Source organism: Notechis scutatus, chromosome 14 (genome assembly GCF_049901735.1).
Source record: "Notechis scutatus isolate UNSWTSFEM ecotype Mainland chromosome 14, rNotScu1.2, whole genome shotgun sequence".
Classification (NCBI taxonomy): domain Eukaryota; kingdom Metazoa; phylum Chordata; class Lepidosauria; order Squamata; family Elapidae; genus Notechis; species Notechis scutatus.
The window spans coordinates 8,002,257-8,028,315 of NC_142022.1; the positions used below are offsets into that span (position 1 = coordinate 8,002,257).

Genomic DNA, 26,059 nt, shown 5'->3' on the forward strand with positions numbered 1-26,059 from the left:
TTCTAGCCGATATTCTGCTGTTCTCTTTTCCCATTTATTTTCCTTTATGTCTTGAACCGGTGGAACGGGAGCTGCCTTCAGAAATTGTGGGTGCTCCATCACTGGAGGTTTTATAAGAAGAGACTAGACAGCCACTTATCTGAAAGAGTGTAGGTTCTGCTGCTTGAGCAGAGGGCTGGACTAGAAGACCTCTAAGGTCTCTTCCAGTTCTATTCTATTCATTTCTACTCTATTCTATTCCATTCTATTCTATGCTTCACACAAGTCCACAACCCGCTAGATATTTGGCCTTGCCCAAAACTCTCATTAAAGTCCAAACAAGGATAGTGGATTTGGGCATGAAATTCAGGGATTTTGTCACCCTGAGTTATTTGCAAAAAGAATAAAGGCAGATCTCTTTATTTCTCCCACTCCCTCTTGCATCTATCTATCTATCTATCTATCTATCTATCTATCTATCTATCTATCTATCTATCTATCTATCTACCTACCTACCTACCTACCTACCATTTATGTATCTTCTCTCTCTTCTCTATCATTCTCAAATATCTATTTATCATCTATTTTCTCTTTCTTTTCTCTATCATTCTCAATTATCTATCTATCTATCTATCTATCTATCTTTCCATCTATCCATCTATCCATCATCTATCCATCATCATCACCTACCTACCTACCTACCTACCTACCTACCTACCATTTATCTATCTTCTCTCTCTTCTCTATCATTCTCAAATATCTATTTATCATCTATTTTCTCTTTCTTTTCTCTATCATTCTCAATTATCTATCTATCTATCTATCTATCTATCTATCTATCTATCTATCTATCTATCTATCTATCTATCTATCTAAATATTCTCTGGCTTTTGGTACTTTTGAAAGGAAATTCATATAAGTGTTTTTCTACAACTGGGTTTGGGTGACTTTATCTGCCTCTCCACATTTTCCAGCTCAGATAAAAAACAAAACAAAACAGGAAGAGTAGAAAGGATATTGAGATTAGATTGACTTTTCCTGCTATTATAGCAGAGTTTAATTTTCATTTCTTACCTCTTCAAAGAGGAACAAAATACTGAAAATTGAGGCCCTGCGTTGCAGGCTGCTTTTCTCGAAGTCTTGTTGCATTTGGAGGTGGGAAACGACAAATTTTAAAGCAGAAAATGGTTTAAATGAGATTTTTTCCCCCCAATCTTGGCTACTTTTTAAATTGGGTGGATTTCAACTCCCAGAACACCCCTGACCAGCAAGCAGATTGAATTGAACCAATGTTTTTTGTCACACTTGGGAATTTTAAAATGTTTATAGACCTCAATTTCAGCATGCTGGCTGGGGCATTCTGGGAGTTTAACTGGACCATTCTAGGATTTCAGCTGGGGCATGCTGGGAATTGTAGTCCCCCAAATTTAAAAGTAACCAAGATTGAGAAACATTGCTTTGGAGGTATTATTTAGTATGGCTTTTCTTGGGTGGGAAAGCAGAATATATTCTATTTTCTTTCTCTCTCTTTTTTTTTTTTTTAAAAAAATAGAGGATATCTTGAAATATGCTGGCTGGGGAATTCTGGGAGTTGAGGTTCTCCTGTCTTACAGTTGCCCAGATTGAGAAACACTGTTTTAGATATATCATTGAGGTTGGTTTGGGAATAAAAATCGGAATATTTCTCTTTTTTTCCTTCTTTTATTTCGGGAGGGTTGGGCTCAGGAGGGAGCAGAGCACGTGCCCCAAAGCCCGGGAAGCAGGGAGTCACGTGATCCAAAGAGCGACGTTCTACCCCTCTTCCTCTCTATCCCATCCACCCCGCGAGACAAGGAGCCGGATGTGCAGACTGGCCTGCGGCATAGATATATAGGAAAGGGTAGAGCACTTCCGGTTATGGTCTGAGGAAAAATAATATTGGAAATATGGGCCCGCGTTTCAGATATACAGATGGGAAGGAGTGGCATTGGGGTACATTTAACTTTTTAGGGGAGTTTGGGGGAGTCTCCGCTTGAGAGCTTTTAAAAAGAGTGCAAAAGTGATTTTTTTAAAAGGAGTCCATGCTTTTTAAACTCATTTTCATTTTTTAAACTCGTTTTTCATCGCGTTAAAGAGGAATAGGGATCCTCTGCCTCTCCTGAATGTGCACCCAACCGTGTTCAAATCTTGATTTTGTCCTTAAATCTTGATTCCGTCCCCTCACTTTCCCTCCCTTCAGCGCTTAAAAAAAAAAAAAAGCCAAAACCGGAACCCGGAAATCTGAGCGCGCGTATCCCTCTAACCTTTTTTTTTTAATTATTATTAAACCAGATGTAGTTTGTCTGCATTCCGCGCGCTGTTCCGTTTCTCAGGCGACCCTTTCCCGGAAGTGACGCCACCGAAGAGGCGGAAGTGACGCCAGAGGGGAAGTTTCTCCGCGAAGGAGGCGGCGGCGGCGGTGGCGGCGGCTTCAGCCATGTCAGCGGGCGGCTCGGGGCAGCGGGAGCCGGGGGCCTCGGGCGGGTGAGGAAGGCGCCCGGGCAGGGAGGAATCGGGGGCGGAGGCCGGGTAACACAGCGCCCGAGCGGGGCCCGCTGGGCCTTCCGGGAAGGGACTACAACTCCCATCAGCCCCGGCCCCCTTTTCTTCCCCCCCCCCAGCCCTTTTTAGCTGACCCCCGCCCCTATTATCCCCCTTCCTACTTTATATATTTTATAATGATGGTATAAATTTGATATGATATATAGTTTCCTCGGGCGACCCTTACCCAAGACCCCCCTAAGAATCGTGGGAATCCCCCTTTCCCCAACTTGCCCCCCCCCGGCAAAAAAACCTGTAAAGAAGGGGGGGAATTGGGTGGGGGGACTGTGAAAGGGAGGAGGGGGCGCCAGAAAATTGGGGGGGGGGGAAATGGAGAAAGTCCAACAATTTTGTGTCAGTTCAGTGGGGGTTGCCCTGAAGGGTGAGACTCTTGTGGAGGGCGTTGCTGAGCAGGAAAGAATTTAAGAATAATAAATGTTATTTGTTCACCGAAGACAAATGGCAGAGTTGGAGCAACTGAATGGGATCCTTGCTGAACTCTGCCCTATCTTCATCCATCGATATTCTATTTATTTGTATCAGTCATCTCTCTCTCTTAATCAGTCTATTACTTAGCTCATCTATTATCTGTGTTATTATATCAATTGCCTTTTCTATTACTTAGTTCATCTAGTATCTATGTTATAGCTCAATTGCCTTTCTATATCTCCATCTTATCTATTGATTGCTTATTGCTCCCTGTGACTATCATTAAGTGTTGTACCTGATGATTCTTGACTCTTGAGGAATGTTTCTTTTATTTTATATACACTGGGAGTATTTGCACCCAGACAAATTCCTTGTGTGTCCAGTCACACTTGGCCAATAAAAGATTCTATTCTATTCCATTAATTTCTATTCTATTCTGAATTCTATTCTATTCTATTCTATTCTATCCTATCCTATCCTTATTGTACCCTATGACTATTATTAAGTGTTGTACCTGATGATTCTTGACTTAACAAATGTCTCTTTTCTTTTATGTACACTCAGAGTATTTGCACCAAGACAGATTCCTTGTGTGTCCAATCACACTTGGCCAATAAAGAATTCTATCTATCATCTGTCTTATCTGTATCTGTGTTTGTCCTATCTATTGTATCTGTCTATCCTAATACTTCTAGCACATCTCTAATAACAATGTACCTTTATCTATCCATCTATCTAATTCTATCATTCGTATCTTATATTATTCTATCTTCTCTATCATTCTCATCTGTCTATCCACTCTTATATCTAGCATATCTATCAGTCATTCTGTTCTCTAACATTCTCATCCGATTCTGTCTCTATCCACTCTATCATATCTATCAATCAACCTATCTGTCAATCATTCTATGTTCTCTGACTATCCATCCATCCATTTCTATCTATCCCTTCTTTCCTGCCTTATCTATCTGTCATCTATCATTCCTATCTCTCTCTAATCTAATCTACCTACCTACCAACCAACCATCTCTATCTCTTCTATTTTGATATGTGTGGAATGAAACCTTTTAGCCACAGGTAAGACAGTGCAGGAAAGGGCTTTTATGTTTGTGTGCAAATTGACACACACACACACACACACACACTATACTTTTGCAACCTGCTTCATTCTCACCCTCCTTCAGAGGAAACTCTGGTTTAGCCCAGCTGGCTGAGGAGGACTTCAGCTCTTTTTCTCCTCAGGAAACTCACACACCCCTCCGAACAGGTCTTGACTTCAGCTCTTTTTTATTCTTGCCTCAAAGCGGCCTTTCGCCCCAAAATTCTGCCCTCATGGCCTTTTGGAGGTGCATTTCTTCCTGTCTTCCAGACTTGTTCTTATCCTGTTGGCCTCTTTAGGTTTTCAGATTTCAACGCTTTTGTTCTCTTTTACCTCAAAGCAGCAGCTTTTGTCCCCAAATTCTGTTCTCGGGGCCTTCTGGAGCTTGAAAGGGCTTCGGTCTCCTCACTTGGTCTTCTTCCTCATCTTCATCTTCCAAGCTTCTCTTCATCCTCTTAGGTTCACTCAACTTCAGCTCCAGGGCTGCTTGTCTTCCTTAAGTGCCAAACATTTTCCCTCAGGAGCTGCCTTTCCTTCTGGGCCTTCTGCTCCCTTTCTGGACTTTTCTGAGGTAAGCGACAAATTCAACTCTTTTCCCCTCAGGAATTGGGGCTTCCTTCTGGGTCTTCTTTGCCCCGTTTTCTTTAGCTTCAGGGCTGCTTGGCCTCTTTTCCACCTCCCGAAGTACCAAGTTTTCCCTCAGGAATTGCTTTTCCTTCTGGGTCTTCTGCTCCTTTTCTGGACTTTTCTGAGGTAAGTGACAAATTCAACTCTTTTCTCTTCAGGAATTGGGGCTTCCTTCTGGGTGTTCTTTGCCCCGTTTTCTTTAGCTTCAGGGCTGCTTGGCCTCTTTTCCACCTCCTGAAGTACCAAGTTTTCCCTCAGGAATTGCTTTTCCTTCTAGGTCTTCTGCTCCTTTTCTGAGGTGAGTGGCAGATTCAACTCTTTTCCCTCAGGAATTGGGGCTTCCTTCTGGATCTTCTTTGCCCAGTTTTCTTCAGCTTCAGGGCTGCTTGTGGCCTCCTTTCCACCTGCTGAGGCTCCAACAGACTTCAAAAGCCCCTTTTCCCCTCAGGAGCTACCTTCCTTCTGAGTCTTCTTTTCCCCCTTCTGGGCTCCTGAGGTGGGCAGTACCTTCATCTCTTTTTGCCTCAGGAGTTGTGACTCCTTTCTGCTTCTTCTGTTCCTCTTCTCTTCCTTTCTCTCTTCTTTCCCTCACAGTGTCCCTGAGGGATCTGACCCTCTCCCTCAGCCGTGTCCCCTTTTTATACTCAAGCTCTCTCCTCTGATTGGTGGAGTGCCTCAAGGGGCCCGGCTTTTGATTCGCTCTCCAGCCGCAACTGCCTCATTGGCTCTTCCTTGAAAACCTGCAGGACTGTTTCCAGGGTTCATTTCTGGGGTGGGCCGAAAAAGGAGGATTTTGAAGCAAAAAACAAAAGGATGGGTGAGAATTATTTGTTCCTGGTCCTTCGTTCAGTTGCTGGTTTGGTCTCCCTCCAAACTCACAACAACAACAACAACCATGAACTGCAAAAAGAAACCATTAAAAACTACAGATCCATAGTTTTTAATTTGGATTTATCCATATATCTGAATTCAACCTATTGTCCGAAGAAGAATTTGGGGTTCCATCTCGGGGTTGCACAAGAATAAATAAAAATGAGATCCAGACAACTATGAGGAAAGGAGAAATATTTATGCCTAAAAGCAAAACGATTAGCTTTTAAGGGCAGGCTACCGAAAAAGGGGGTACAGCCGCAGATTTTTATAGGGGGAGTTTGACCAGGGTGCCACCTGATGATTCTAGGGTGATCCTTGAGGAGCGTTTGTGTGTGTGTGGGTATGTTTATTCTTGTGAACATGCAGTTCCTCTGGGAGAACTAATTTAATTAACTCCGTGTTTGCAAACCTTACCCTTTGATATGTGGATTGGGTCTGGGTTACTTATTTGAGGGGAGGGGCTTTGAGGAAATTAAAGGAATTTCCCCATTTGCTATTTTTGCTTGATTAATATAGTTTCGGCTTGACTGTCAAATTATCTAGGGGACACACTGATTCTAAATCCCATGGTGGATTTGGTTCGTATTTTAAGGGAAGATGGAAACAGTATTAAACGAGTAAAATAATATTTTGATATAAAACTTATCATGCTACGACGGTCACGGAGCAGAATTACAGGTTCTGATTAGAGAGAACAGATGCAAAAGTGTTCCAGAATGTCAAAAGCAGGAAGGAGGTTTGAGAAATAAAAGGCCTAGCTTTTCGCTGCAAAACTATGTGATCAGGCTTAGTTTTTGGGGAGGAAAATAAGGAGAGAAAAAAAATCTACCTCTGCCTACCAACATTCATCTGGCTAGCGTCCTGTCAGTGTGTGAGAGAGGTGAAGGCTGTTTGGAAAGTGAAACAGTATTTGCTGTGTGAGCAAGATGGAGACAGCAAGGAGCCTGGGCATGGCTTAGCTCAACTGTTCTGGACTAAAGCTGCTTGGTGCACTGAAACTGAAACTCCTCTGCTTGTGTTTTGCATCTGGATTTCTTTCCAGGTGGGGAGGTGGAGTAGAACTCCTTAGCATCAGAGCGTGTTAATATTAATAATAATAATAATAATAATAATAATAATAATAATAATAATAATAATAATAATAATAATAATAATATAGGAAATACTCTAAATGCTCTGATGGTCATTTGGAAAAATCCTTTCTTAGTGAGCCCCTAGAAGCCAAGAGGAAAATACGGGCCCAATTTCAAGTTTGTAGGCTTTACGGTGCTGCAGATTTTGTGATGATGCGTGAGGGGCACTTCGCTTTTATAGACATAGATTTATTATTTATTTTTCTAATTTCCAGGCGTCGGAGCAAATGGGACCAGCCGGGGCCTTCGCCAGCTCTCTTCCTCCTTCCTGCTACCACCCCTGTGGCCGGCCGCCCCATGCAGGGCAGCGGAGACGGGATGTCGGGGTCCGAAGGCTCGGCGGCTCCTTTGGGTGCCTTGGATGCCGCCGCGGCGGTGGCCGCGAAAATCAACGCCATGTTGATGGCAAAAGGGAAGCTGAAGCCCTCGGCCAACTCCGCAGACAAGGTTAGCTGTTAGGGAGGCGGGTTTTCTCCCTTGGGTGTGCCTGCCGTCAAGGCAGTCCTCGACTTATGACCAACGTTTCTGTCGCTAAGCGAGACAGTGGCTCCGTGAGTTTTGCCCCATTTTGCGACCTTCCTTGCCTCCGTCACTAAGTGAACCCCTGCAGTTACGTTAGTGAAGTGAATCCAGTTTCCCCCGTTGACCCTTGCTTGTCAGGAAGTTGCAAAAGGGGACCTCCGGGACGCTGCGACCGTCGTAACTGTGAGCCTGTTTGCCAAGGGTCCAAATTTTGATCGTGTGACATGGGAAATGGCCATCAGTGTGAAAATGCCAGACCATGGTTTAGGGAGAGATTGTATTAAGAGAGATTATGATGATGAAGATGATGATGATGATGATGATGATTATTATTATTTATTCAATTTCTATCCTGTTTTTATTACTCTATGGGTAACTCAACGTAATGATCGTATCTAATACTCCTTCCTCTTATTTTCCACATAATCTTTTAAGGTGGGCTAGGCTGAGAGGGAGGGACTGTCCCAAAGTTATCCAGTCCGTTTTCATCCCTAGGGCAGAACTAGAACTCACCGCCTCCTGGTGATTGGCCCAAAGTCGCCCAGCTGGCTTTTGTGCCTAAGTCAGAACTAGAACTCCCAGTCTCATTATTTTCTGTCCTCCTCCCTTTCTGATCTTCGGCAGCTCCAGGCTCCAGGGAAAGGTCTCTCGCGAACAAAAGCAAAGATGATCTCGTGGTGGCGGAAGTGGAAATCAACGACGTGCCACTCACATGCCGAAATCTCCTAACAAGAGGACAGACGCAGGATGAGGTCTGGCACCCTATCCAAATTAAGGCTGTGCAGTGCCTTAATTTCCCATAATATCAGCTTGGTAGGCTTAACAGGGGGCCAGGCCTCCTTGGATTTCTGGGAGTTGAAGTCCATCCATTTTAAAGCATACCATAGTTAGCTGGGGAATTCTGGGAATTGAAGTCCACCCATCGTAAAGCCTGCTGGCTGGGGAATTCTGGGAGTTGAAGTCCACCCATTTTAAAATAGACTGGGGAATTCTGGGAATTGAAGTCCACCCATCGTAAAGCCTGCTGGCTGGGGAATTCTGGGAGGTGAAGTCCATCCATTTTAAAATAGACTGGGGAATTCCGGGAGTTGAAGTCCATCCATTTTAAAATAGACTGGGGAATTCTGGGAGTTGAAGTCCATCCATTTTAAAATAGACTGGGGAATTCTGGGAGTTGAGGTCCATCCATTTTAAAATAGACTGGTGAATTCTGGGAGTTGAAGTCCACCCATTTTAAAATAGACTGGGGAATTCTGGGAGTTGAAGTCCACCCATTTTAAAATAGACTGGGGAATTCTGGGAGTTGAAGTCCATCCATTTTAAAGCATAGTTAGCTGGGGAATTCTGGGAGTTGAAGTCTTCAAATATTAAAGGGCTAAGAAAGAAGCCACACAAAAATAATAATTAACTGTAGCTTCCTTGATTTGGGAGGGGTCTGGTAGAAACACCTTCCCAAAAGAGACATTTAGGAGGAATTTGGGGGTTTTCTTGCATGGCTGATTGTGGTTATTTTCTCCCCCTTTCTCCCCCCCACCTCCAATATCTGCAGATAAGCAAGCTCAGTGGGGCAGCAGTCTCCACTCGGGGGCGCTACATGACTGCGGAAGAAAAAATCAAAGTTGGCCCTGGGTACGAACGGCCTTTTATTTTATCTCTTTTTAAAGAAATAAATCAAGTGTCCCACAACTCATTATTCTCAACTCTGCAAGACACTTTTCAGCGTCGGTGTCTGAAGTCTTAATCGTGGTTTCGGATTGTTTAAAAAAAAATGAAACATGCCTTCCTTTTTCTTCCCTCCTCAGTGATCGTCCTCTATATTTGCATGTCCAAGGGCAGACGAGAGAATTGGTGGACAGTAAGTCGACTCTGTTTGGATTCGGTGGGCAAAAATCAGAAAATCAGCATTTAGGAAAAGAAATGGGGCTTTTTTTTTGCATCCTGTGGATGATGATGTGGCTTGGTCACTCCATGCTGGCTTGGGAATTCTGGGAGTTGAAGTTCATTTGTGTTAAAGCATGCTGGCTGTGGAATTCCGGGAGTTAAAATTCCATATATCTTAAAGCGTCCCGGCTGGGGGATTCTGGGACTTGAAGCCCTTCCCTCTTAAAAGCATGCTGGTTTGGGGAATTCTTGGAGTTGGTCCACATGTCTTAAAGCAGGCTGGCTGGAGAATTCTGGGATTTGAAATCCATATTTCTTGCTGTGGAATTCTGAGAGGTGAAGTCCATATATCTTAAAAGCATCCTGGCTGGGGGATTCTGGGAGTCGAAGTCCGCCCCTCTTAAACCAAGCTAGCTGGGGAAAAGCCACTGTTCAAATTGAGACAAGTGGCTCAGTTTCCATCACGTCCAGGTGGTAAAAATCAGACAGGACTCGCTTAATGACCAACCTGCTTAGCGACGGGAACGTACAGGGTGCGGTGTGTTTGACGCCGTTGTTTCGGCCCTTGCAGGAGCTGTCAACCGGATCAAAGAAATCATCACCAACGGCGTCGTCAAAGCCGCCACCGGGTCCAGCCCCACCTTCAACGGGGCCACGGTGACCGTCTACCACCAGCCTGCCCCCATTACTCCCTTGCCCCCAGCCGTGGGGCAAAAGACGCCCTTCCAGTCTGGCGGAGTAAGTATTGCTGGAGAAGGAAAGGACCCCAGCACATTTTTTTTTCCAGCTTGGTAGCATGGAAAACGGGACACGTTCGGTTTTAACATGCTTTGGGAGGGTTGATACGATGGGCAAAGCGAGGAGATTCAGGTGTCTGGCGGTTGCTAAATCCAAAGGCACAGGTTTATTTAATACCAATTTGTAAGGCCTTAGTAAGGCCACACTTGGAATACCGCATCCCGTTTTGGTCTCTGCAGTGTAAAAAAAGATGTTGAGACTCTAGAAAGAGTGCAGAGATTAGGGGACTAGAGGCTAAAAGTATATAAAGAAGGGTTGCTGGAATTGGGTATGTCTAGTCTGATGAAAGCCCTGGGGTGACATGATAGCAGGGTTCCCATATTTGAGGGGCTGCCCTAAAGAAGACTTGGGGGGTCAAGCTATTCTCCAAAGCACCTGAGGGTAGGGTCAGGGTTCCAGCGACTGCCCTGATTAAATCGTGAACCTCAAGCCAATTTTCCAAAAGAATCCAGAAGATTTATTAGGAGCAACATGTCAGCATTGACCCATATGAAGCCAACTCTTGCCACACGTAATTGACGGTCCCCTGTGACTCTGTTTTCCCCCTTCCCCCTGGGTGTGTCACAAATCAGATTCTCCAACAAAGCATAGTTCATGGGCTGGGTGTCATCAATCACATTCTCCAATGAAGGATTTTCATGGGAAGAAGATCCGGTAGCCTAGCTACAATCTTTGTAAGATAAGGGTTGGAATGTACTTCTGGTTTTAAACTGTCGTGCTGCTCCTTCAGATTCCAACACACACACACACACGTTTATGGCAACTCGAAAACAGGCATTAGGGATGCTTTACGAGTTGACAGTAGGACAAGAAACAACGGATGGAAACTCAACAAGCAGAGAAGCAACCTCGAACTAAGGAGGAATTCCCTGACCGTTAGAACTGGCCGGGGGGAATTCTGGGAGTCTTTAAAAGCTGCCAAAAGTTGGAGAGCCCTAGGCTAGAGGATTAAGAAAGCCTGGTCCGTTGAGCCAGGGCCAGGCCGAAACCGTCCTCTTACAGAAATGCGATGGAGAGAGTGGTCCAGCTTCCAGACAGCGGAGACCTCACTGTGCCATCCAACAACAACACCCTCTAGGTTTCCTTCAAGGTAAACCGGGAGTCCCTCCCGGAGGAGAAGGGCCGGAGGGTAAATGACACGCTGCCTGCCCAGCAGCCGAATGTCGATCCTGTTCGGAAGTGTGAATCCCTGTCCGCGAATCGTGTTTTTTTTTCCAGTGCTGTCGTAACCGGTCTCTAAAAGGAACGGCCGTAAAGTCGAGGACTGCCTGCCGTTTAAAGAAGCGAGCAGGCCTCAACGGCTTCCCTCCTGGGTTAACTTTTGGATATGTGTGTGTGTGTGTGTGTGTGTCTTACAGATGCACTATGTCCAGGATAAGCTGTTTGTGGGCTTGGAACACGCCGTGCCCACCTTCAGCATCAAGGACAAGGTGGAAGGGCCGGGCTGCTCGTACCTGCAGCACATCCAGATAGAAACGGGGGCGAAGGTGTTCCTTCGGGGGAAGGGCTCTGGCTGCATCGAACCCGCGTCTGGCCGCGAAGCCTTTGAACCCATGTACATATACATCAGGTGAGCAAGAGGCGGGTTCCTTTAGATCAGAGGTCTGGTGGGGAGGTGGGGGGGCGATACTTTTGTGGACCTCAACTCCCAGAATTCCCTGGAAGTTGAAGTCTGCAAGTCATAGATAGATATGATAGAGTGGATCGATAGAGACATGAGAATGATAGAGAAAATAGAAAGGTAGGTAGGTAGATATGATGGAGTGGATTGATAGAGACAGACAGATGAGAATGATATAGAAGATAGAATGGTAGGTAGGTAGATAAGAATAATAGAATTATATAATAGTGGATAGATAGAGAAGAGACAGATGAGAAAGAAAGAAAGAAAGAAAGAAAGAAAGAAAGAAAGAAAGAAAGAAAGAAAGAAAGAAAGAAAGAAAGAAAGAAAGAAAGAAAGAAAGAAAGAAAGAAAGAAAGAAAGAAAGAAAGAAAGAAAGAAAGAAAGAAAGAAAGAAATGATAGATACAGACAGAATGATATAGAAGATAGAATAGTAGATAAGAATGATAGAATTAGATATGATAGTGGATAGATAGAGAAGATAGATATGAGAATGATAGAGAAGATAGATACATTGATTGAATGATATGTTAGATATGATATCTATCTATCCACTAGAGACAGATGAGAATGGTAGAGAAGATAGAAGATAGATAGGAACGATAGAATTAGATACGATGGAGTGGATAGATAAGAGAGATATGAGAATAATAGACAAATAGATAGATGAGGATGATAGATAGAACACAATGCTACTCCACCTGCCAAGGAGCTTCCTCCTGCTTTAAAGTTCCTGAAATTCTTAAAACTCCTCAAATTTAAGAAGATCTTCATCCTTCACGCTGAACGTTCCCTTCTTTCTCTTCCAGCCACCCCAAGCCAGAAGGCCTGGCAGCAGCCAAAAAGCTTTGTGAAAACTTACTACAGACCGTAAGTTCCCTTCATCACAAACCCCGTTCACTCACTTTTAACCGCCTCTCCCCCCTTTTCTTCATTTCCCCCTAACCGCTTCTGTGGCAAGAACGGTCGTAAAACAGAGCAAAGGTTTCCCTCAGCGACTAGGCTTTTCGGGCTCACCTTTTGTCACGAGCTGAGGACAGCCTGTGCTTCGTAGCCGTGCAAGCTGCCAAGCCCCAATTATGGTCACTAAACGAGGACCAAAACGAGTATAAGATAAAGATATATTCAGGGTAGATTGGGAAGTAAAATAATTCCGTAACTAAGAAATGAAATGTTGCCCCCAAACAGGAGACCATTTTAGAAAAACCTCCGTTGATAAGTGGATTAGTTTAATTACCATGTTTCTCCCCCCCGCCCCCAAAAAGACCCTGTGTTATATTTTTTGCCACCAAAAAAAGGCACCAGGTCTTATTTTCGGGGGATGTCCTCCACTGACTAACCTCACTTGCACGGCCTTCAGGAACTTCTCCTGCAGCCAGCAAAGCATTCCTGAAGGCCTCTGCATCCCATAACTGAGCTCTGGATCGATCCTGAGTTTTGTTATCAGCTACAGAGGCCTTGTGGGCTGCAGAAGAAATGGGCCGGCAAGGCAGGTGTCAGGTGTGTGAGGACTGGCCTATACCTGTCCAAAGGTAAGCAGTAGGGCAGCTACACACACACACACACCCTAGCTTAATTTTTACCCGTCCATTCTGGAGTGGGTGGGGTCTTAATTAGGGCTTATTTGGGGGGGTAGGACTTATATTGGGCGGACGTGTAAAAAAATCAAGCTAGGTCTTACTTTTAGGGTAGGTCGTATTTTCAGGGTGCCAAATTGATTAAATTGGGTCCTAATGACCAAATCTGCAATTCCTTTTAAGGTCCACGCCGAATACTCGCGGTTTGTGAACCAGATCACCACTTCGATGCCCTTAACAGGTACGTCTCAACCATGCAGCTCAACGATAGCTAGTCCTCGACTTACAACAGTTCATTCACCGACCATTCCAAGTTGCAACGGGCCTGAAAAAAAGGGACTCAGGACCGTTTTTCACAGTTTATGAACCATGGCGGCTTCCTCCCTCAGAGTCATGTGATCAAAATTGGTCCCTGACTCGTATTTATGACCATCGCGGTGCCCCGGGAGTCACATGATTCCCCCTTTTGCGACTTTCGGACAAGCAAAGACAACAGGGAAGCCAAGATCCATTTAACGACCAAGCACCTAACTTATCAACTTCAGTGATTCGCTTAATAACCGGGGCAAGGAAGGCCGTAAAATGAGACAAAACTCACTAAACAAATGTCTCGCTTAACAAGGGAAATTTCAGGCTCCGTTGTGGTCGTAAGTCGAGGACTACCTGTATTTTAGGTTTCTGACCAGGGATGGGTAGGATTGTTTCTTCTGGGGTTTTGAGGGTCTCCCAACCTAATTTCCCCCCCTTTCCTCTTTCCCACCACTGTCATGCCTCTGTTGGAATCTGATTCCGAGGGGGTGGGGGTCAACAGCTGACAGGGAGGGGAGTGTGGTTCTGGTGGCTGTGGAGGAAGCTGGGGAAGGGCACGGTCTGGCTGGGCATTCAGAGGAAGACCCAGGTCCACCCCCTCTTCATCCTAGGGCACGCAGGGTGGAACGGATAAGGGAGCAATGTGGGTTACGGGGGAGAAAAGGGCCCTGATTCCCTTCATTAGCTGCAGCTGGGGAAACAGGATAAAGAGAGGGTTTGCACACAGCACCTTGCTGGAAGCAAAGCAGGCCTTATCTTTGTCGTGTCCTATCTGGGTTCTGGCGTCCTCCCAACTGTGTGTGTTTCGTTATATTTTGGAAGTCTGCCATTCCTTATCCTGCCCTGTCTCGTTAATTGCTGCAGCGTGGTTTGTGTTGGTTTTTATTTATAATCTATCTGTACTTTGGGTTCGGACTGAATTTCTTCCCTTTCAAAATTCTTCTTGGGAGAGTTTTTTTCCTCCAGCCGAGGATAACTGGACAATTGGGGGCCAAGTTGGAGGAATTAAAGGGACTTTACCTACTTTTGTGACTTTTGTTGCTTTTGTGCCACGCCCCTTTGCGTCATCACAACCACATTCGATCCCAACGTTGTCAACCAACCTGTGTTCTCTTGGCTCCCATCAGGATTCACGCAACCGGCAACCATCGCAACCGTTCCCCCCCAGCCGCCGTACTACCCCCCCAATGGCTTCCAGGCGAGCTACCCCATGGCTCCACCCCCTCAGCAGCCCGGCCAGCCTCCTTACGTGATGCCAGGCATTGGACCCCCGGCCGTTCCCATGGCGCCCGGGGTCCTGGCCCTCCCCACCAGCGTCCCACCCGTGCCCACCCAATACCCAATTACGCAAGTCCAGCCCGCTGCCACCACCAGCCAGGTAAGCGCTTCCTTTTGAAAGTCATATTAAAAGTACTAATAACTCCAAGATCCTTGGAAAACCTGATTATAAATTGATTAAAATGCTGTAGGTCAGGGTGTCCAACCTTGGCACTTTAAGACTTGTGGACTTCAACTCCCAGAATTCCTCAGCCAGCAAAGCTGGCTGAGGAATTCTGGGAATTGAAGTCCACAAGTCTTAAAGTTGCCAAGGTTGGACACCCCTGCTGTAGGTGGATAGGTGAACTGAAATGCTAAATTTTAGGTAGGCTAAAATGCCAATTCCAGTGTGAACATCTGGCTGTATGTTTGATGAGGTGGTAATAATGATTAATAATAATAATAATAATAATTAATAATTAATAACAATAATAATAATAATAATAATAATAATATAAAAATAAATAATAAAAAGTCAGTTATATTTGTGATACATTTTAAAATGTTCAGTTGACTTGAGTTTCATGTTTAATGAATAAAGGATATAATGAGAAGAAAGAAGAATTTAAAATAGAATAGAATAGAATAGAATAGAATTCTTTATTGGCTAAGTGATTGGACACACAAGGAATTTGTCTTGGTGCAAATGAAAAAAAAGAGAGAGAGAAAAAGAAAGAACAAGAAGAACAACACACAATAACGCACCTGACATCACTATTGTGGAAAAGAAAACAACAACACACCTGACCTTATTGTGGGAGAGAAAAAACTCTGGTTCATTGTTATTGGAATACCATCAGATGCATAAATTGAAGCGAGACAGCTAGAAAAACAAAAACAAAAAATACCACAATTTGCAAATTAGAAGTTGAGCGATTTGTGGAAGGAGAAATCCATGGTTTTTACCAAGAGTAATAGGAGCCCTTGGAGCAATACCCAAAGGGCTGCCTGGGTACATGGAAAGGTTAAACTTATTAGACTTGAATATTTTGACTTTGAAAAACAAAACAAAAAAAAACACCTTACTCAGAATTGCCTATATATGTTTATGTTTCCTTAAATAGCTCTTAGGCCCTTGGTTGGGGCCTGAACTGTTAAGTTTTTACCAGTCCCAGACTGTGAATTGCATTGAAGATTAAATAATAAATAATAATTATTAAATTTATTTGCCCCTATCTCTCCAATGAGCTACTCTAGGCCGCTTAAGTAAACCAAACTGAGGACATCAAATGATTTTTAAAAAAGGAAAAGAATAGAACAATAAAAGCAAAGACGTTCTTCATTGTGCCATTGGAACGACGGTTCTAACATTAGGGGTCCATTTCGACTTTTTTTTTTTTTTTGGTCTCTTTCCAGACCCCGCTAGCCAACCCTTTCTTGCCTGCTGCTCCTGGGAAGAACCCCCTGCCGAGCGGGACGCAGCCCCCAGTGCAGCCCCTGCCTCAGCCGGGTCAAAAGCGGCGATTCACCGAGGAGCTTCCCGACGAACACGAATCCGGATTGTTGGGCTATCAGGTGCAGTAAGCCGCCATTGTGTCCTTAACCTGCTCCCCGTTCCCTGTTTCACCTTGAAAATAAAAAAAAAAATGATTGTAGGTGTTCTGAGCCAGCTCCCCAAAACACGGCAAACCCTCTGACGTGAAGTCAAAAGATTCCTTTATTCGGAGCGCCGGCAACCCCCAGCAAAAAAATTTCTCTCGCAGGCTAACAAGTCCGTCTGTCCGGAAGGTGAATAATTGTCTGCCACATCTATTCATCTCCGCCCTCTGCCTTTTATCCCCAGAGATAGGGTGGGGTTTCGTTAGCAGCAGTAGCTCTTCCGTCCCAAGGACCGGCCCATAGATTTCCACTGCTCTCTCCTCTCCTCTCTGCGCATCAGGCACTTTACTCAGCTATTCCTCCTCTTCCTCATCAGCCACCTCCAGACCTGGGGGCTGTTGACTCTCCATTTGAGGTTGATGGATGTCTCTCTCTCTCTCTCTCTCTCTCTCTCTCTCTCCCTCCCTCCCTCCTCTCTGTCTGTCTCTGTGTCCTCTCTCTCTCTCTCTCTCTCTCTCCTCCCTCCCTCTCCTGTCTCTCTGTGTCTCTCTGTCTCTCTCTGTCTCTGTCTCTCTCTCTCTCCCTTCCTCCCTCCCTCCCTCCCTCTCCTGTCTGTCTCTGTGTGTCTCTGTCTCTCTCTCTCTCTCTCTTTCTCTCTCTCTTTGCCCCATGGTCGTGTGATCTAAATTCAGACACTTGACAACTGGTTCGTAGTTATGATGGTTACAGCGTATTCCCCCCCCCCCGCCCCCGAGGTCCCGAAACCCCCTTTGGCGAGCTCCCGACGAGCAGAGTCAACGGAGCAAGCCAGATTCGCTTAACGACCGGGTGAAAAGTCATTAAAACGGGGCAAAGTTCCCTTAACTACTCTGTCTCGCTGAGCGGCAAATCTGGAGCTCGGTTGTGGTCGTAAATTGAGGACTGCCTGTATTTGCCACGGCCGCTGTCCCGAGATGGACGGAGTAGTGAACATGCTTGGTCCATCCTCCACTCCCCCCAAAAAAAAAGAATAAAAAATTTTTAAATTAACAAAGCCCACATCTCCAGGCGTGAAATATTTTAAGATCTGCAAGAGAGATTTTTGCAGCTTTGCAGTTGAGCTACGTAACTCACATTTTGGGTTTCAAACCAGATTTTAGGTGTGGGGGGGATGCAAAAGAAAGAGAAATTTGAAGGGGGAAAATTTGAAATAATCTTTTACAACAGAAGCATTTTTTTGGGGGGGAGCAGATTTCAAACCATCAGGCCAGATTTAGAGGTGACGAATCTGGAGATTTTTTTTTTTTAATGCTTTTAAAGAGATCAGATTAGTTTCGATCAAGTCACAATTTTAAAAAGTGGGGTGGGGGGCGAAATGGGCCTGTTGGCTTGCCAGCCTAACGAAAGTTGGCTGGGAATTGTAACTCACAACAGCTTGGATTTTCTGGGGCCTGAAAACAACACCCCCCCACACACACACCAACATTCTTTGTGTGTCGCTAAAAGGAACACACGCCCCAAAATTGCATATCAAGTCATCCGAAGTCTCGTAGTCTTCGTTTAGAGAAAAGATAGTTTCCCAAACTTTTCTTTCCACAACACGGGGGGAGGAAAAAAAAAAACAACCTCTCAAACTTTTGAGTTTGCTGAGCGAAGTTTTTCCTAACCTTTGGGGAAAGCCCACAATGATTTGTTTGTAAGGTTAGGCCACCCACGTGTTGGGCAGAGTTCCCTTCCTCCTGTCACGCCTGCTGTATCTGTTTAATGACCGCTGCCCGAGAGGTATAACCGGATACGGTCGCCCGTTGACCTGCTTTATGACCGACAATGATGATTGAGGACCCGCTACATTAAATTTAAGCAACAAGTTCCACGAAAAGATGGCGGGATAAAGACAGCTGCAAATCTAGGTCTTAAAGAAGCCACCGAGTGGCTTCTGAATTGTAAAAATAGAAACAAAATCTCTCTGGTTTAGCTAATTCCAGCGGGAATTATTCCTAGAATTATTCCTGAGCTTCGTTTGTTCCTGTTTAAAGTTAGCATCAGTACCTCTAGGCAATTTCCAAACCCCTGGTCCCTAAAAAAAACATTCCAAAACTCTAGGATGCTGGCCGTATCCTTATTTTAAAGAAACAAAACAGAAATTATTATTTTAAGGAAACAAAACAGAAAATGTTGGGGCCTCCACCCCCCAAAAAAACAAAACCCCACACCAAAAAAAGCTTTTTTTCTTTTTTTCTTTTTTCATTACGGAGCTGATAGCTCACATCCGTGTTTTAGATTTGCTAATGCTGCTGTATTTTTCTGCTCATAGCATGGACCCATTCATATGACTAATTTAGGTACAGGATTCTGCATCCCGACGGAAATGGAAGGAACAGGCCCGAAGCCAGGAGGTTCCTCAGGAAAGGAGAGAGAGAGGGACAGGTGAGCGGGCGTTTGGGAGGCCGGGAGAAACCAACCTGCTTTGAGAAACGCTAGAACTCTTTAACAAGCTGCGTGCCGCTAACTTTAGAACTGCAGTGGCTTCTTTAACAACCACGGGGGTGGAAAGGGTTGTAAAAGGGGGCCATACTCCCTGTTTCGCTTTTCGCGACATAAACGTTGGGCTCTATTGAGGTCGTAAGTCAAGGACTACCTATATTGAGATTAAGCTATGTATTAAAAGCTATATTAAAATTACAGAGTCTGGGAAGCCTTCCTACATTATACCAAAGAAGATCAAGGCAGAGAAATCTTGAGCTTCCTTCACACAATTTCCTGTTTTCCCCGGGGCGAGCTCATGTTTTCTCAGCGGGGTTCCCATATATTTTAAGACCCTCTTTCTACCTGGCGAAGAACTCCGCTCCCCTCCTCTTTTCCTTTTCCTTTTTGGATCTTTTATCCTCCCCCTGAGCTGTTTTTAGTACATTGCAACTAAAAAACGAAAACGTTTGACAGAACAAGCTAGAATTCCATCCATTTTGAGTCCTGTCCTTGGTTCACTGAACATCAAACTTGGTTCCTGATCTAACCTCCTGTCATCTACAGACAGGGATGATGGGGCTTAAGGTCCATCCATTGAGCAAGGCCCAAATCCGGGGTAGACTGAGAATTCAAGGCGGGACTAGAACTCCCGATTTCCTGGTGATTAACCCAAAGTCACCCAGTCAGCTTTCATGCCCAAGGTGGGACTAGAACTCCCCCATCTCCTGGTGATTAGCCCAGCCAGCTTTCATGCCTAAGGCAGGACTAGAACTCATTTTCTCCTGGGGATTGTCCCACCCAAGCCGGCTTTCATACCTAAGGCGGGACTAGAACTCCCCGGCTCCTGGTGATTAACCCAAAGTCACCCAATCAATTTTCATGCCTAAATCAGAACTAGAATTCCCTATCTCTTGGTTATTAGCCCAAAGTCACCCAGCCGACTTTCATACCTAAGGCAGGACTAGAACTCCCGGCTCCTGGTGATTAACCCAAAGTCACCCAATCAATTTTCATGCCTAAATGAGAACTAGAATTCCCTATCTCTTGGTTATTAGCCCAAAGTCACCCAGCTGGCTTTCATACCTAAGGCGGGACTAGAACTCCCCGGCTCCTGGTGATTAACCCAAAGTCACCCAATCAATTTTCATGCCTAAATCAGAACTAGAATTCCATATCTCTTGGTTATTAGCCACCAAAGTCACCCAGCCGGTTTTCATGCCTAAGGCGGGACTAGAACTCCCCGGCTCCTGGTGATTAACCCAAAGTCACCCAATCAATTTTCATGCCTAAATCAGAACTAGAATTCCATATCTCTTGGTTATTAGCCCAAAGTCACCCAGTTGGCTTTCATACCTAAGGCAGGACTAGAGCTCCCCGGCTCCTGGTGATTAACCCAAAGTCACCCAATCAATTTTCATGCCTAAATCAGAACTAGAATTCCCTATCTCTTGGTTATTAGCCCAAAGTCACCCAGCTGGCTTCCATGCCTAAGACGGGACTAGAACTCCCCGGCTCCTGGTGATTAACCCAAAGTCACCCAATCAATTTTCATGCCTAAATCAGAACTAGAATTCCCTATCTCTTGGTTATTAGCCACCAAAGTCACCCAGGCTTTCATGCCTAAGGCGAGACTAGAACTCCCCGGCTCCTGGTTTCTAGCCCACTACGCCAAGCCCTCTCCCTTACTGGACATCCTCTTCTCAAAGACCTTCTTTTGTATCTCCAAAACAGGCAGCTGATGCCACCGCCGGCGTTACCAGTGACCGGGATGAAGCCGGAGCCTGACGACCGAAACGGGTCCTTGGGGGTCGGCAACGGTAAGCGCGTGGGGCTGAGAAGCTTGCCTGAGTTTTGGGTTTCGGCCTTCTTTTGCGACGATGCCTCTCGGGCGGCCTGCATCCCCCCTCCAGGCCTTAAGCCTCGCGTTTCCTTCAGCTTCTCTCTTCTCAGTTAAACCACATTCAGTTTAATTCAACCCCCCCCAAAGCCAGAGTGGACCTGTCCTTTTGGGGGGGGTTGTGTTTCTATCCTCTTTAAAAGATCAGCACCCCCCCCCAATGCACCCATCCACGCAAGGAGGAAAGGATTTCTCAGGATATCTGTCTCCTCGGCGGAACGACCACCTCTGCAAAAACATCCCCGAACCGAGTTTGAATCAACCCCATTCTCTCTCCCCATCCTCTCTCGTCTTTGGCTCAGGGTTGAAAGGGGTGTGTGTGTGTGTGTCCCTTGGTGTTCTCTGAGCCCGGCTTGCTTTCTTGCAGAGAAATCCTCAGAGCTAGAAGAAAGTGGGGTTTCTGGAGTGGAAGCAAAGGAAGAGAAGGAGAAGGAAGGGAGGAGGAGGAGGAGGAGGAGGACTGTAATTATTGCCTTTGTTTTCAGAGCACAACATGTGCACAGTGAGATTGGCCGAGCCTCCCTTCGTGCGCGCGCCCCACCCCCCACAACACAACTCACAGTGAAGGACAGAAGTCCCTAACCCAAGTCCCAATCTGTGGGGTCCTCGGTGCTTTCTGAGCTGGCTTGTTTCCCTGCAGATGTTTCATGAAACAGCTAGGTCGCACCATCAGGGCTAGAAGGGAGTGGGGATTGTGGAGTGGAGGAAGAGGAGGAATGGGGAGGAAGAGGAGGAGGAGGAGGAAGACGAGGGCTGTGTGGCCCTTGGTGCTCTCAGACGTTTCATGACCCAACTAGGTCACATCATCAGTGCTAGAAGGGAGCGGGGTTAATGGAGAGGAGGAGGAAGAGGAGGAGGAGGAAGAAGAGGAGGACTGTGGGGCCCTTGGTGCTCTCTGACGTTTCATGACCCAACTAGGTAACATCATCAGTGCTAGAAGGGAGCGGGGTAACTAGGTAACATCCGTTCTAGTGGTGCAAGGAGACCACCCAGCTCAGAGAGCATCAAGGACCCCTCATTTCAACCCCAAGCTACAAATATTCTCCATTATTGATTTTCTCTCGTCTCCCCCATCTTTTCACCCCATCCGGCCGCCTCTTGATCCGATCCACAAGATGCTGTTCACTTTTTCTCCGGAAGCTCTGCAGAATCCTTCGCCAGGCAGAAACAGGAGCCCCCTCCCCTCTCCCCTCTCCCCCCCCTCCCAGTGCCTGGAAGGCGGCCACCTGCATACAGGTAGCCCTCAACGAGACAACAGTTCGTTTAGCGGCCGTTTAGTGACATTCACTTAAGTGCCTCACTTAGCAACAGAAAGGTTGGGCTCCATTGCGGTCGTTAAGTCGAGGATTCCCTGTATTCAGCTTGTCTGAGGAAAGTTGAAATACAAAACAACCAAAATTTTAAATATTTAAATTGTTAAATGTTTTTTTTAAAAAACCAAACCCCACATCAAACGACATTAAAAAATAAAAATATCTTAGGGGGAAGAAAGATGAACACATAAGCATATGACATCCTCCCTAATTGAATGCTGATTAATATAATACAACTATATTAGAAGAGAGGAGAAGTAGAGAAAGAATAGAATAAGAATAGAATAGATAGTTGAACAGAATAGAATAGGGAATAGAACAGAGGAGAGGAGAGGAGAGAAGAGAAGAGAAAAAAGAAAGTATAGAAGAGAAGAAGGTATAGAAGCGAAGAGAAAGTAGAGAAGGTAGAGAAGAGAAGAAAGAAAGAGAAAGAAAGTAGAGAAGAGAAGGTATAAAATAGAATAGAATAAAGAGAAAAGAAGAGAAAGTATAGAAGAGAAGAAGGTATAGAATAGAAGAGAAAGAAGAGGAGAGAAAAGAGAAGAGAAAGTAGAGAAGAGAAGAGAAGGAATAGGAATGGAATGGAATTGAATTGAGTTTCTTTTTTGGCCAAGTGTGATTGGACACACAAGGAATTTGTCTTCGGTGCATAAGCTCTCAGTATATAAAAGCTATAAATGATAAATCATGATCATAACTCATCATAAAAATACATGCATCATAAATCATAAGATACAACACTTGGTGATCGTCACAGGATATTAAATAAGCAATCAACATAAAATCGTACTAGGAAACTAAATAAGCCCAATAGATTACAATTTTAATTACAATAATAATTAAAATATTATTAATTAATTATTAAATAAAATAATTAAAAATAATAGATTACAATTGTAATCGTAAAGATTACAAGCCACAAAGTTTAGAGTCATAAGAAGATACCGTAAGATAGATAATAGGAAAGGTGAGAAGAATAATAGCAATACAGCCTTACTAAATAGTTTTGGGAATTAGTAATACTAAATGTATTACTAAACGCAATTTTAATAATACTCAATGTTGTGGGAATTAGTGGTTTAGCGTTAATTTCCCACCCCTTAAAAAAAAACAGGCCCCCAATTTTTATTTTTATTTTTTTAGAAAAACTACTCCACTCCTAAACCTGTTTGCAAATTGTTTAGTTTGTCACCTCTCTTTCTTGGAAAAAAAAAAGAAAAGAAAACCAAGTGGGTCAAAAGGACACTAGCCGGTTTCTTCCTCTTTTGACATATATTCTTTTGAAACGGAGAGCTCACCACCGCACCGGCCTTGCTAACTTTACCTTTTTTTTTTCTTCTTTTTTGTGTCTTTCTTTCTCTCTCTCTCTCTCTCTCTGTGTTCTCTTACATGACGCTGGCGGATCAAAACACACCGTTGGCGGGACGCCGTGTTGCTCGACCAACACCGATCTGGGGGTGTGTGACCGTTTGATGCGGGGGCCCTTCAAAATGGTGTCGGACTAACGTGTTTTTTGTTTTTTTTTTAAATTAACCCGTTTGGGGGAAATTGATCTTTCTCTTCCCCTTTATTTTCTACCTTTTTTGTTTTGGGGACGGGGTGATGTGGGGCTGGTGGGAGAGGGCTGGTTTTCTTTTCTTTTCCCCCTTTTTTTTCTCCTTTTTCCCCCCTCCCCCTCTCTTTCATTCTTTAGATCATCCAGCCAAGAAGATGAAAAGCACCGAAAAGGAACTCGGTCTGGTGGCCTACACCGGCGACTCGTCGGACGAAGAGGAAGACCATGGGGGTCTTAAAAATGCAAGTAGCTACTCCCAAACCTGGAGGTTAGGGTACCAGTACCCGTCGTCGCAGCAACGGGCGAAGCAACAGATGCCCTTCTGGATGGCCCCTTAGGGTCCCCTCCCCTCCGCCCCACTCTTCGCCCTCCGTCTCGAGCAATAAAACCGCATGTATTTCCGATCAAAAGACAATGCCCGTGCAAACCCGGAAGCTCGTCTGCCACTCCCTGCTCTCTGCACATGCTTTTGAGATGCAGTTACGCCTCTTTTTTTTTTCTCTTTTTTTTTCTTCTTCTTCTTTTTTTCCCGTGTGGCTGGGCTGTTTTCCCCGGCATCCCTCCCCGAACGTCCGCCGTTTGGAGCGACTCGTGGGGGGGGAAAAAAAGAGGGAGGACGGCAGGAAAGAAAAACCGCCGGCTACTTTTTGGGCGACACGACGGCCGTCGGTTTGGTGCGACGACTCGCAAAAGCAGCATCCTCGCCTCGGCCCCCGGGCTCTGGAATCTTCTCTGCAGCATCTTTTCGGGGAAGGAAAGGCCTTTGGAAGAGGCGCCAGCCAGCCAGCTTGAAAACCCCCCCCCCCAACGCCACTCCGGCTGCCGTTCCGTGTTTGTTTCCTCGCCCACCTTCTGGAATGGAGAACGGAGGAAAAAAACAAACCTTGTTTGACTGGATCATTTTTTTTTTGACTCTTCGAATCTTTTCCCAAGAAGGGATTTCTGTTCCTTTTTTCCCCAGCGTTTTTTTTTGGTACTTTTATTATTTCTTTTATTTGAGCGTTAGAAAAAAAATGCAGCTTTGGTAGCAGTGCAGGCAACCGTTTTTTGCATCCTGCTGGAGTTCTTTCGCCTGGCTGATTAAAAACACAAAAAAAAGGGCAAAGGAACGGCACACAACGGGGAGGGTGGGGGGGGAATTCAGACAATTCAGCTCAAGAATTCAGCCCTGTGGCATTTTTTTTGTGTCTTTTTTTTTTTAAAAAAATCCCAGCTTCCTCCAACCGGCATCGAGTTCATTTTGGCATGGTTAACACCCTCCAAATTGCAAGCGGCGACCACGTTTCGTTTTTGTGGTTGTTTTTCCCTTTTCTTTTTTTTAAAATACTTCTCCTGGAATTGATAGAAGGCAGTCTTGGCCTTTGGTTTCTATCGTGGTTCGGAACTAACCAGGACTGTTACCTGGTAAAAACAGGGGGGGTGTTAATTTTTGTATTATTGCACGATGAAATGCGCAGCCTTGGAAATGGAGAACCGCAGACTCTCGGCTTTCCTCTCTCTCTGTGTGTGTTCAGACTGCAAAAGAATATTTAAAATAATTGGAACAAGCGTCGGATTATCTCTTTTTCTGGCTGCTTCGCCCCAAAGCAACCCAACCCACCGACCCCTACCCCAAACCTCACTCTGTTCTCTGATTTTTTTTTTCTACATGTTGTAAATAAATTGAACCATAATTTCACGATAAATGTACAAATGTACTTCTTGTCTGTTTTTTTTTCTTTTCTTTCTTTTTAAGGCAGTTAGTTCTAGCAAGCTCAAGCATTGAATCGCAGTTTGGTTTTGGAAAATTTAGTTTTGTTTGGTTTGTTGGGGGCAGCGGGGGAGAAGGTTGGTTGAAGAACCCTGGGAGGAAGTTTTTCCTAGTTTTTTGCATTTCATTTCCAACAACAGGTTGAGCTGTATTTGTTTGCCTCGACAACTTTTAAGATGTGTGGACTCCATCTCCCAGAATTCCCCAGTCAGCATCTGTGGACTTCAACTCCCAGAATTCCTTGGCCTCTGTCGACTTCAACTGCCAGAATTCCCGAGCTTATATAGATTTTAGCTCCTAGTATTCCCTAGCCGGCTTGTGGAGACTCCCAACTCCCAGAATTCCCCAGTCATCTTCTAGCTCCCAGAATTCTGTAGGCAGCTTATGCAGACCTCCAACTCCCAGAATTCCCCAGCCAGCATTTGTGGACTTCAACTCCCAGAATTCCCTAGCTTCTAGCTCCTAGAATTCCCTAGCCAGCTTGTGCAAACCTCCCAATTCCCAGAATTCCCCAGTCAGCATCTATGGATTTCAACTCCCAGAATTCCTTGGCTTCTGTCGACTTCAACTGCCAGAATTCCCGAGTTTATATAGTTTTTAGCTCCTAGCATTCCCTAGCCAGCTTGTGGAGACTCCCAACTCCCAGAATTCTGCATCAGCATTTACGGACTTCAACTCCCAGAATTCCTTGGCGTCTGTTGACTTCAGTTCCCAGAATTCCCCAGTTTGTACAGATTTTAGCTCCTAGTATTCCCTGTGCCAGCTTTTGGAGACTCCCCAACTCCCAGAATTCCCCAGCCACCATAGCTGGATCAACTCCCAGAATTCCCCAAC

The 26,059-nt window shown here is 45.1% G+C and overlaps 1 protein-coding gene, 1 long non-coding RNA gene and 1 other non-coding gene across 3 annotated transcripts; all 3 read left to right on the forward strand.

Annotated features, from left to right (window-relative positions):
• The first annotated feature begins 2,360 nt into the window (after nucleotides 1–2,360).
• KHDC4 (KH domain containing 4, pre-mRNA splicing factor) lies at nucleotides 2,361–25,172 on the forward strand. Its single transcript, XM_087943521.1, is given in 15 exon segments — nucleotides 2,361–2,481; nucleotides 6,915–7,146; nucleotides 7,846–7,867; nucleotides 7,870–7,973; nucleotides 8,771–8,850; nucleotides 9,024–9,076; nucleotides 9,674–9,840; nucleotides 11,259–11,470; nucleotides 12,333–12,393; nucleotides 13,284–13,341; nucleotides 14,537–14,787; nucleotides 16,083–16,241; nucleotides 18,559–18,671; nucleotides 20,442–20,527; nucleotides 23,614–25,172. Coding segments are annotated over 15 exon segments (1,845 nt in total). The 5' UTR covers nucleotides 2,361–2,434; the 3' UTR covers nucleotides 23,814–25,172.
• Nucleotides 10,840–10,967, forward strand: LOC113427422 (small Cajal body-specific RNA 4). Its single transcript, XR_003372866.1, has one exon.
• LOC148129526 (uncharacterized) lies at nucleotides 20,535–22,781 on the forward strand. The gene is made up of 2 exons (XR_015745351.1): nucleotides 20,535–20,942; nucleotides 20,977–22,781. It is a non-coding gene; the product is annotated as an uncharacterized LOC148129526 (long non-coding RNA).
• Nucleotides 25,173–26,059: the final 887 nt, after the last annotated feature.